Source organism: Emydura macquarii, unplaced genomic scaffold (assembly GCF_026122565.2).
Source record: "Emydura macquarii macquarii isolate MOO-44397 ecotype Brisbane River unplaced genomic scaffold, CSIRO-AGI_Emac_v2 contig_1790, whole genome shotgun sequence".
Classification (NCBI taxonomy): domain Eukaryota; kingdom Metazoa; phylum Chordata; order Testudines; family Chelidae; genus Emydura; species Emydura macquarii.
Genome location: NW_027131927.1, coordinates 8,362,053 through 8,374,525, shown reverse-complemented (window position 1 = coordinate 8,374,525; position 12,473 = coordinate 8,362,053). Strand labels below are relative to the sequence as shown.

Below are 12,473 nucleotides of genomic sequence, written 5' to 3'. Positions count from 1 at the left end.
AAATGTGTACATTTATGTAAGTGTATCTCAGCCTGTAGGCTGCTTGTGAACTACTTGCTTACACTGAGAAGGTAACACATCACATGTCATTGTTTCTGCTCCCTGAGTGACTGACAAACATTTATAAATAGAAGAATCAAAGAAGTTTTCAAAATGGCTGCACAAACACTTGGTGCAAATCTTCACATGAACATTTATGTACAAATATTCTTTGAAACAACAAAAATCACTCCGATGAATCTTCATCGAAAACTAACAAAAAGGGATCAAGCTCCAAAATGAACTAAAAGCTTATTCAAATTCTCATTAACACTTTTTTGTAGCGCTAGCCCAGCTCTACCGCTATCTACCAGTCCCTAAGAGAAATGTTGAACATACAATATGAGCAACGCTTCTTAAAAAAAAGAAAAGTAGTATTTTTATTTCCATAATAAGTAGGAAGATTATTTTCCTTGTTCTAACTTGGAAAGTGGATTCAGTTAATAAAACAAGAAATACAATTCTTCCTTTAAACTGGGTAAAAGGTCTAAGGCATTCAGGTTTGGCCTTTTCATTTTGTGGGGAATCCTCACCTACCAAGGAGTATATATTCCATTCATTGTGTATTTAACTCCCAGTAATAGTTTTGGAACATGCACAAATATATATGAATTGCCCATCAGTGCAAGACACAACTCAGAATAGCAAGCAATAGGAGTGGGGATAATGAAGCTCATAACACCAGCAACTTTAGCATGAGTAGTTAATTTTCCTCAGTTAATTATATGACACTTACAACATAAGAAAAATTAAAAACATACTAACATTTCAAGTGGAAATAGGCAGAATAATGCAATAATTACAGGCTGTTACTTATTGCACTTGTATTGCAATATCTCCTCCAGAGGCTTCATTCATGGTTAGGGCCCATTGTGCTATGAGCTGTACAAACACAGATTAAGAGTCAGCCCTTGTTCCCAAAGAGTTCATAATCTAAAAACAGTTTACAATTTAAGGAAGAGGTAACTAGGAAGCTTCTTTAAAAGACTGCAGGATGTGTATAACCTTACCAGTTCTTTAGATATGGATATTTAATTTTATAGCAACACTGAAAAAAATACAGCAATTTTAGCCCAAAAGGAAAGTGATAAAAACCCTTCTTCAGCCAGCCTGGTAGAACAGTGATGGATGGCTGTATGTTACTAAGAAAGACATAGGAGTTTAAAAAATTAAAAATAACTAACCACTGGCATGAAATGCTTGTGTCACTGCAGGGATAACTTGGTTACCTTGCAGAAGGAAGGGAAGCTTGAGTGTAGGTATCAGAACACATTCCCTCCTATCCCCCCTTCCCCCCTCCCCCACCCGATGAATATAAAATTATTTTCAGGAGCTGAAACTAGGAGTTTATTTCATTGATATTAGAGAAATTAAACTGTTTTAGACTCAGTTGCAATTTCAGAACAAACTTTAGAATGCCATTTCCATCATAAAATTGATCCCTTGTTTGCATTGTGTCTTCCTTATACAAAAACGAATTTTAAGAAAATGTACTAGAAGAGAAGTTGGAAGTCATCCCTGAAGGCCATTGCATTATATACTTTTCTTCCAGTCTGAGAAAGCGGGGTGGTAAATATATTTTCCTAGTCTGGGAGATAAAGAAAATGAAATCACTGTGGATGTGACATTTGCTGCCACCATGCCTAACATTGCTGGAAATGCAATCTACATGGAAAGAAAGTGTGAAACACCCATTATTGAGCAAATGTAGGATTTTTCTTCTATCATAAATCTGGCTGAAGTATTTCTTTTGACTTAGCCAGAGTGTTGATGACTTCTCTATTCACTTTCTCTCTTTAATTTGTAGTTCACAAAAAATTAATCGCTGAAGATTATTCCCAAAGCATGTATCAATGCCTAAAACTCACTGGGTAAATAAATGAGCTTTTAAGAGGAATTTCAGTCTCCCATAAACTTTATGCAGCAATCATATTACACACATGGACACTTAAACCCTACATGAACAACAACAATAAATCAACATTGCTTTAATAAGTGAGTTCTCTAAAGGTACAAGCACAATGAAGGTTATGGATGAGTTTTCAAATGCATTTAACTCTCTGCTCACCTTAAAGTCAGGAAGAGTTTTATCATTGTCTTTAATAGAAGCCAACATTAAGCACCTCCAAAAATCCTACCATACAACATACAAATATTGTAAATTAAGTATAACCTAGTACTCATCTCACTAAATAATATCTTCTAAAACACTTTAAACACTCTGATCTCAGAGGGATTCCGGCTACAACCTTTTTAAACCTGTTAAGTCTGCTGTATGCCAGCTGAGGGAGTGATGTGTTTCCAGTGTATATAGCCGGAGCACAGATGCATAATGTATAATCTAAGGGCCAAAATGTAGCCAAGAGCTACCTTCAGGACAAAACTGAGGAACTGCAAGCTCTTCCTGGTAGCAAGAGTAAACAAAAAACTGATTTTAGTAATCTTAAAAAGAAGAGATTACAAGCAAATTTGGTTCTATTTATATTTGAAGTTCATATGCAGCTTCAATGCAACCTTTTAGCTTCCATCAATTTGTCAAGGTATCCCTCAGTACTGCAATGATTGGGCACTCCTGTGCTAGGAGATAAGGAAGAACAATTGCAAGCTCCACACTGCAAATGATGCTTACCCCAGAAAGAGTCTACAGCCTTCCAGAAGCCCACTTCCAGTCCATACACACTTTCTATAACAGACTGCTCTCCTCTGCCTAAGGCACATGGGGCCTGATCCAATGCCCAGAGAAGTCTGTGGAAAAGATCCCCATTTACTTAAAATGGGTAATGGGCCGTGTTCACAGTGAGGTCATCTTTGGAAGAGCTTTTCCTAAACGTATTGCTGACACCTGAAGCTGTCCTTAGGGAGAGCCTTAAAAGCTGCCACGAGTCAGTGGCCTCAAAACTGTAAATTTTCAATGTTGCTTGTAATTGAATTTTCCACTTAAACTACCTAGGAAGGAATTAATGTGTTTAAAGTTGCCTTGATTTTCACATATATTCTGAGTTCAGTGTCTGTACTGCCTTGCCTTTTATTAACGGACAAAAATCAGATTAACCCATAGGCAGCACATCACTTTTCTGTTCAGGGAGGCTTACATACAAGTGCCAGAAGCTACCTGCAAGTGGGAGGGCCACTGACACCTGGACCATAGCCCCCACACCGCCTCTTCCCGCCCTTTCCCTCAAACCCCCCGCCTGCTCCTCGGCACCTCCTCCCGAGGCCTCCCCCTTGCCCGCCGCTCGTTCCTCTCCGCCTCGTCCCCCGACAGCCACTCACCCCTCTCCGTGGCAGGCAGAAAGGAAGGGCTTAGGGGGAAGAGGTGGAGTGATGGCAGGGCCTCAAGGGAAAAATCTGAGCGGGGTTGGGGCCCCGGGGCAGAGCCACAGTCTGGGCACCGGTGCCCCCCCCACTTCTAGGGGAATTTGCTTCCAGCACTCCAAAGGTGGCAAGCTGGCACCTCCACAGGAAGGTGATCCGTGCCACATTTGCCCTTCTGCATGGCCAGCCTTCTTTGGGGAAGTTTAGCCTCCCCCAGTCTCTTATATGCCTGCCCAGGGATTAACCTGATTAGCACAGTTAACATTAATGTGAACTCTACAGGAGCTTGTTTAAATTTGATACAGAGTAATTAAACTGAGTCATGTGTTTAAGGAGCTCTGTTCCACAAACTCTCTCAGTTCACTTCAGTGTCTTAGAGAATAATGTGTAACAGTGCATTGGGGGGAGGAGGGGAAAAATGTTTTCTGAGCAAGTGTGAAGAGAGCTGTATGCATATATAGCATATATAGCTGTATGCTCCCTTCCTAAATATAAACGTGCAGAGGGAGAAATGAGTTCTGCATTAGCATATCAACTACAAATTAACTGATCAATAAAAAGGTGGAGGGAAGAACGCAAAGACAAATGAAACACTAGAAAAAGAAAAATGGCTCATTTTTGATAACGTGGGTCAGTTGCTGAATCTCATCCCCAGGCTAGTTATGCTTTTATAGCCACATTTATCTCCTTCTAACTCCTATTTCCCAAAACTCATTCAAAACAAAACAAGCAAAAAGAAGCATATGAACTCTGGATATCTCTCTCTTCCATAGGATATTATTTTTTAATGTTCATTGATATTTTAAAGTAATTAATAAATATTACATATAAAAATGCAGTTATATAAAAATAACTTTACATTGGCAAAAATAATATGCAAAGTATTCTTTAATGGTTAGGTTAATAGCCCACAAAAAGAATTCAGTGTCACCAATCATTTATTACATCAAAATGACTAACCATGAGGAAAAAAAGCAGCAGCACACAAATCCATAGCAAATATAATAGAAATATTTTGATTTAGGCAATAAGGTAGCAGGCTACCTTTCCGATCATAGCTAGTATTAGAGTAATACAAATGTCCTTGATTATTTTAAGACCTTCACTGTTGAGTAACTGACTTTTTTTTTTTTTTTTTTTTTTGCAGGGGGTGAAGGCTGCAATTCAACCCACATGCAGGCTAGTGATAAAAACGCAGTGAATAATGAATGATGTTTTCTAATGGTATAATTCTCTCAAATAAGTGGAATAAGTAATTCAAACCTCTGGAAGAAGGGCAATTAATTGCAGTTATATCAACTCAATAAGGAACGTGATAATGGCACATACATTTTTGCTGCTTGTATGCTGAAGAAAAATGAAAGCCAGACAGGGTTTAAGAGGATGAAGTGGTATATACACAATGAACTATAGAAGACAATTCAATAGAGACTTATGACTCTTACCTGTGAGTACAGCTTTTGCTGAAGGATCTGCCAGGTCCAGCGCTGATTTCCCATCTGTGTTCCGAATGTTTGGATCAGCTCCGTGCTGCAGCAGCACTGTGCATGGAAAGCAGAAACAATATCTTACCTCAGGGATACACAGATTATTTACTGGTAAGGGTCTCCTTGGCATGGTGTGGGCATAAACACACATTGCACAATTTTCTTTTTTTTTCTTTTTTTTTTTTTTTTTTTTTTAAATACACTGCAGCAAAGAATCCTCTCTTGAGTAAAGCTAAGTTGGCAACTTAAGGTATAGTAAGATCACATGACTTAGCATCATAATCATGAAACCTGAATATCTTTCAATATACAGTTTTGATTCCCTCCTGCAGGCAGCTATCTGGGAAGCTGTGTACACACTGACTCATACTGTGAAATATGCTAACTATGGAACCTGCTGTCTTTGCTACCGCTGTTGCTGCTGCTGCTCCTTTTACTGCTGAATATCCAGATCCTTCCCGTCTCTTAGCAGTAGTAATGCTCAAACCTTTCAGTAGCTCCCCATTTACAGATAAACCTTACCACAACATACTGTCTGTCCAAGAAGTGTACCAAGTAGGTATTCTGGTACCCTGCAGTCTGGATGCTCAGAACTTATTACCCTACACAATATTTTTTTCTACTGAAATAAAAAATTCAATTACATACAAATATTTGACGCAGAGGGCAGTATACAACCATATGGCATGTAGGATATTGATACAGTGAATTATCATGTATACAAGCCCTTACAAGAAACTGGAAATAGACACTCCACACTTGTATCTTAATCAGAAATAACTGTGATAACACAGTTCAGACATTTTACTTTCAAAGACCAAAACATTTCCTAAAGAATGGGATAACAAATAGCGAAGTCTACACACCAGCATCAAATATTAAACACAAAGAGCCCAATTCTCCACTGCCCTGCATACTGTGCAAAGTAAGTAAAATGCTACCAATTCTGAATGACATTTTAGACCCACTTTACACAGGTATGAATGATAACACAGTGTCCAATACAGCGGAGAATCAGTCTCAAAGACACTATAGGTAAGAAGAAAAGCAGATATTTGGAGCAGCTCAAGTAACGATGCTTGTCGTGAAGCTGCAAGACTATAATGGATTCAGGATGAAAAAGTATTGGGAGATATTTCATCTTGCAACTAAAAAAAATCCCAAACATTTAACTGCCAGGATTCAAGAAAGAGAAAGTTAATGTGATCCAGCAAAAAAACTAGTCAGTAATAATTATGTCTAACCAGTAAGAGATTCTTAAAAAAAACCCAAAAAACACACACCTGCTTTACTGTAGACTGTGCTAGGAGCATCACCTACACTGAAGTTTGCCTGACACTTCCCCATAATGAGACCCTGGTTTTAGTTGTTTATAACTTTGCTAACTTTAAACATTCAGATTGAATTTTCCTATGCCAGGCCTATGCCTCATTCTTAATTTTGGGGTGGAAGTTTCAACAAAAGTAGTTTATCTATTTCAAAAAATAAGATTAAGGAAAAACGTTGATTTGCACATGTTAAATTCATACAGATGTTTTTTGAAAAGCTCTATCACTTTCATGCTTTAGAACAGGGACTTGAAATGTGGCAGGGGGACATGGGTCCTGGTGTTAGGATTGTGCCGTTTGCTGTTCTCGGCAGGAAAATAGAGATTACTTGCGATAGCTGGAGTTTCTTCGAGATGTGTGGTCCCTATCTGGATATGTGCATGCACGCCATACCCTGGAGCCGGAGCTGTCAGCAGTATCCATAGGCCCACATGTACATCATATGGTGGCCATGTGATGCGTCTGAGGTCCTATGAGGCTGTGCAGGTTGACTTCCTTCCAGGTCCCTCTTACCAAGAGGCATAGAGCCGCAGCACATGAGACGAGGGGCGGGATGGAATCCAGATAGGGACCACACATTTCGAAGAATCTCCAGCTACAGCAAATAACCTCAATTTCTTCTTCAAGTGTTGGTCCCTATGTGGATTCTATACGTGGGTAGTGTAGCAAGCAGTATTCAGTGTGGAACGGGAGTAAAGGCTTGGTAGAAATGAGAGTCTATAGGACTGCACGGCCAACTGCTGCATCCGTTGCTGCTGCAATGGTATAGTAAGCCAGTGACCGAGGTTGAAAACAACGCCGGTTGGTCTTTGCTTGCTCTTGTGCTCTGTCTTAGACTTCTTGGGAGGTGGAACAGCCTAATCATCATGCAGCTCAGGGAGGGAACACTGCATTTTGAGGTGGTCTCTCTCAGGGAGCCGCCCTAATGCCCATGGCTGTACTTCTTATAAGCACAGTGGGGCTCTGTCGGTGCCACCAGTATCACTGGTGGTGCTGGTGCTGCTCCTGCTCCATTTGGAGAAACTCTCACTGATGGTGAGGTTCGGCTCTCTGGTAGATCTGCCGGTGCCACATTTCTCCTTGAGGTGTCTACAGAGTCTAAGCTCCTGAGTCTCACGGGTCTATGGTGGAAAGGAGCGGCAGATGAAGTAGCGGGCGACACGAGCTTCCCCAAGGCAATAAAGGCAGCAATGATGCTCGTTGCTCACTGAGAAAGATCATGGGCACGAAGCACAGTTTCTGAAACCGGCTTGCCAGGGCGTAGCCCCTCCGCAACAGGTGGGAAGCCCCATATGGGGTAAAGTAACGGGAAGCTAGCTAACTACGAATTATCATCAACTACAAATGAAAAAACTACATACCACGAGCTATAAAATCAGTATTATTCCAACAGAGAGAAGCTACACAGTTCAAAAAACAAGGAGGAAGAGGGGTTCCGACTCTGGCTATGCAGTGGTAAGAGGGAACTAGAAGGACGTCAACCCGCACAGCCTCATAAGAACGTAGACGCACCATGTGCACGATGCATGGACTGACAGATACTGCTTCAAACCCCACGTATGGAAACCACAAAAGGGCCAGCACTCAAAGAACTACTCAAAATTTGGCCACATTATGAGCCTTTGAAACACCTTAGTTAGCATGTGCTCAAACAGAAACTTTTGTTAGTTTCCCTGCAACCGCTGACCCTGCACCTGGCAGAAAAACAGAGAAGTGAGAGAGTCTGCACTGTCAATGCTCCCCCCACTAGGTCCAGGAATCATGGAGGAAAAAGCAAACCATTTCAAACACAGAGGAGACAAGAGCTGGACCTGGGAAAGGGGGTAGACTGGTACAACGAGCCAGGGAGAGGGTACTGAAACTGGAGGGGAGAAGCGGGGAGTAGAACAGGGAGAGAGAGAGATCAGATGAGGAGGTTGGAGGCCGGGGACTGGAACTCACTAGGCAGGAAGACTGAGACAAGGAGGACAAGATTGGAGGGGACAGGGAGATTGGCAGTCAGGGTTGGGGGAGCAAGTGGAATTCTGACAGGGAGTCTGGGGTGGGAGAAATGGGCTGGCTGGGAAAGGAGACTGGGTCTATGATGAGAGGAGTTGTCCAGGGAAGGGCGGGGTGGGTGTATGGACACTAGGACTGGCTAGATGGGGAGAGTGGAACAGGGACAGGCCGGAGATGACAAGTACAGAAGGGTCTATGACCGTTGGAGTATACTCCCCATTCTCCCCTCCAGAACCTAGGATGGAACACAAAATTTCTGAGTCTCTCTTTTTCTACTGCCAGTAGGCATCTGTGAAGCCTCCTGGCAAAGTTTGCATCTCATTGCTCTCAGATACCTTAACCACGAGACCAGCTTTTCTCCTCCTGCAGTCTTCTATCTCACTCACCACATACCTTCCAATTTCAGCAACAGGGGTCCTACAGACAACAACCACTTTTACTACATAATTCATTCCCAGAGCAGGTCCCAGCCTCTGCGCTGAATGAGGCGAACGTCCTCTGGGGGAAAAAATTAGTATGCAATCACAATTAAAGACTGCATCTTAATGCATATGCACAAAGGGGCCAAATTCAGGTTGCACGGGCAACCTCAATACTGGCATTTCTTAACTTTTGAATCCTTGACTTTGCAACTTTATTAATGTTCTTTTAACATAGTTTGCATATGATCTTGCATATGAACAGCAACTTGACCAGCATCATCACCAACATGAACACTGACAAAAAAGAAACCTGGGATTTGATGTCCAGGGCATTAGTGTACTGCACTTCCACTTCAACTTAGATGCCTTGCAAATCAAGAATAGCTTCAGATTTAAAGAACCATGGAGAACATTCCAATACACGGGACACAACATCCTAAATACAGACTTCTAAAATTAGGATGTTTAGAATCTGGATAAGTGGTGTCTTGGTAAATTTTTTACCTAATATGTCACAGACATATTGTAGATTGTCAAGATACATGTTCAATTTGAGATAGCCATTCCCTATATAATGAAACACAATGGAATTCACCATTCCAACTAACTGCTATTTTAGATGTAAGCCATGCCTGTTCACTATGGCACTCTGTCCCCCTCTAGTGGTGGCTAGGCCAGCTAGAGATTGATGAGACTGTCAACTGAGGCTGTAGCAGATATATGCCTTTTAGCTTACACATTAGAGGCTCATGCGTTAAGATCAAGCGATCCCAGGTTTGGTTCATGTTGCCGATGACGCACTCAGGGGCATTGGTGTTACAAGTAGTGGCCGATACAGGGAGACATTAGAGAGTGCTGTTTCACTGTGAAGACAGCTTCCAGGCTTACAACTTGTCCCACTGCCTGGGTAATGGCCTTCAGGAATAAATCTTCTGTCAGAGGATTAGAAGATGAGTCAGGACTATACAGAGTCTTCAGATCTTCCCTCCTTCCCATTCTCTGGAGCAAACACTGAATTACTCCTTGAAAAGCAGATGTCTCATCCCATGGAGTAGGGGCATGAGGGACTTAGCACCTACAGTTTGTAGAGTCCACTGCATCCCCTCTTCATCCATAATTATTTCACTGGATACTATCTGCACATCAAACTCAAAACACCTGTTTTGGGTCCTGCCATGAAAGGTGGCCATCCCCAGTGCCTTTACTGTAGCCAGAGCTTGTACAAGCTGTACTCTGTGGTGGTGGGAGGCTTTAGCAAGAATACCTACAGCCTGTTGTGGATCTACTTAATCCACATGAATAGAGAACAGGTCCTAGAGTGGTGTGAAGAGGATGAACAGAGGGGATAAGAGGGAGAGGGTTATCTTTTTTTCCTTTTCACAGTCCCAGCAATGCCTCCAACAATGTAAGGCGGTTTACGGGTCACCATACCTCTAAGGGCAGCTCATCATTAACTGGAGACCTTAATGGATGTTGCTCTCCTTTGGGTTCTTAGCTACTAACTGGTGGTATCTCCACCAGATTGTTCCAGGGAGTCAGGAACCCTTCTGTGCCTCCTGATGTGGCTTCAAGTATCACTGACCCAGCTTTTGGGGGGGAGGTTTTGTTGTCCTTATAGTTCAAAGATGACCATGACATCACTGGTTGGTTTGGTTTCTGTGAACATGCGAGTGGCTCATCAGGCCAATTTGGGCTTTGAATTGTCTGTGGCACACTGAACAAGAGATGCCACTATGGGTTACTAGATTAACAGCGGACATGCTGCTGTTACGAGATTTACGCTGCTGGCGCTTCTGCTCTGCCTCAGTAGTTCTCCTCTGCTCATAGAATGTGGCTCTAGCATGGTTGAGACTTCACCAAGTAGAAAGATCCTGAGTGAGATCGTCCCAAAACTCTGAGTCAATGTTGAAACGCCTCAAGGATAACTGGATGGAGTCTTTGAAACATTTCTTCTGACCTTCCTGAAAGCGCTTTCCCTCCTTTAGCTCACCACAAAAGATCTTCTTTGGCAGTTGCTCATCTGACATTCTGGTGACATGGCCTGCCCATTTCATCTGTGATTTCATCAACTGAGTATGGAAGCTTGGAATACCTGCCCGTATGAGAACCTCAGTATCCAGAACCGTGTCTTGCCATCTCATCTTCATCAGTTTCCTCAGACAGCCCATGTGAAAGTGATTCAGCTTTATAACATGGGAAACCTGGATGGTGTACAGACACCATGCATACCTCACAGTTGGCAACAGATGGCTTTGTAGACCTTCAGTTTTGTTTGTTAACTAAAGCCTCTGTGATCCCACACATTTGTATGCAATCTGCCAAAGGCCACACTTGCTTTGGCAATTCTGCGTTGGTTTCATCATGGATATGAACTGCATGAGACAGTGTACTGCCGAGATAGGTGAACTTGTCCACTACCTGAAGCACTTGGACATTCACTGTGATAGTAGGCTCTACATAAGGCTTCCCTGGTTCAGGCTCGTACATCACTTCTGTCTTCTTGATGTTGATTGAGAGACCAAAATTGTCACAAGCTGAAGAAAAATAGTCTATTCTCCACTGCACATCAGACTCAGATTTGGCATTCAGGGAACAATCATCAACAAACAGAAGATCATGAACAGCCACTTCCTGAACCTTTGTCTTTGCCTGTAGTCTCCTCAGATTGAGAAGCTTGCCATCAGTCCGGTATCTGATGCCAATCCCACTGCCGCAGTCACAAAAGGCATTTGTAAGCATGGCAGAAAACATCTGCTTGACTCCACTGGTGACAGGGAATGGTTCAGATGACTCAACGTCATCCATAACACACGCAAGCATACCATCATGGAATTGCCGAACAATTAAGATGAATTTCTCCGGGCAACAAAACTTTGCCATGATCTTCCAAAGGCCCTTCCGACTGACTATATCAACTACTTTTGTCAAATCAATGAAAGTCACATACAGGTGGGAGTTCTGTTCCAGGCATTGCTCCTGAAGTTGACAAGCTGCCATCATCGTGTCTATGGTCCCACAACCTGCCTGAGAGGCAGTGTGGCTTCAGGAAAATGTGTTGCACAAGGCGATTCAGAAGAATTCTGGTGAGAACTTTGCCTGCTGTTGAGAACAAGGAGATGCCACGATAGTTGTTGCAGGATTATCTGCTACCTTTCCACTCATACAAGTGAACGATGGATGCATCCTTGTATTCTTGGGATATAGTTCCTTGCATCCACATTGACTGGAAAAATTCAGTTAGTTTCAAAGCCATGTGCAAGCCTTCAGCCTTATACACTTCCGTTGGTATAGCATCTGCTCCAGGTACTTTACCATTTGACAGCAGGTTTCAGTCAGCGTTGGGGATCAGCAAGAAATATGTTGATATCTATCTGGGGCAGTTGACCGTCTAATAAATTATTGTTGATTGAGGATGTTGTTAAAATGTTCCGCCCATCTTTTCTTTGTCAGTGAGCAGTGTGGTGCCATCAGCATTCAATATTGGAGATGTCCCTGATGAACGTGGTCATAGATTGTCCTCAGAGCATCGTAGAAGTTCTTCATAGTATTACTGTCTGCATAGGACTGAATCTCATCTGCCCTGTTGCTCATCCATGAGTTCCGCACCTCTCTAAGTTTGCGTTGGGCAGTCCTCTTGATGATGTTGAAGTGCTGTCTCCTAAACAGGCCTTATGAAGCTGATGTTTCTCATTCAACAGTCTCCCTACATCAGTATTGTTTTCAAACCAACCTTGATGTTTACACATGATGGAACCAAGGGCGCTGGCTGTAGTTGAGTACAGGATCTCTAAAGGATGACCAATTTTCCTCGATGTTATTGGTGTTCACATCAATTATTACAAGTTGGTTACACAGTTCTTCAACAAAGCCTGTTTCACATTCTC

At 42.3% G+C, this 12,473-nt stretch overlaps 1 protein-coding gene across 1 annotated transcript in view; it reads right to left on the bottom strand.

The window, feature by feature from the left end:
* Window positions 1–12,473, bottom strand: part of TNKS (tankyrase) — a 240,845-nt gene that overhangs the window by 175,277 nt on the left and 53,095 nt on the right. Inside the window, exon 3 of the mRNA XM_067556877.1 lies at window positions 4,800–4,895. Within this exon, the coding sequence (XP_067412978.1) occupies window positions 4,800–4,895 (96 nt within the window). The remainder of the gene's footprint in view (window positions 1–4,799; window positions 4,896–12,473) is intronic.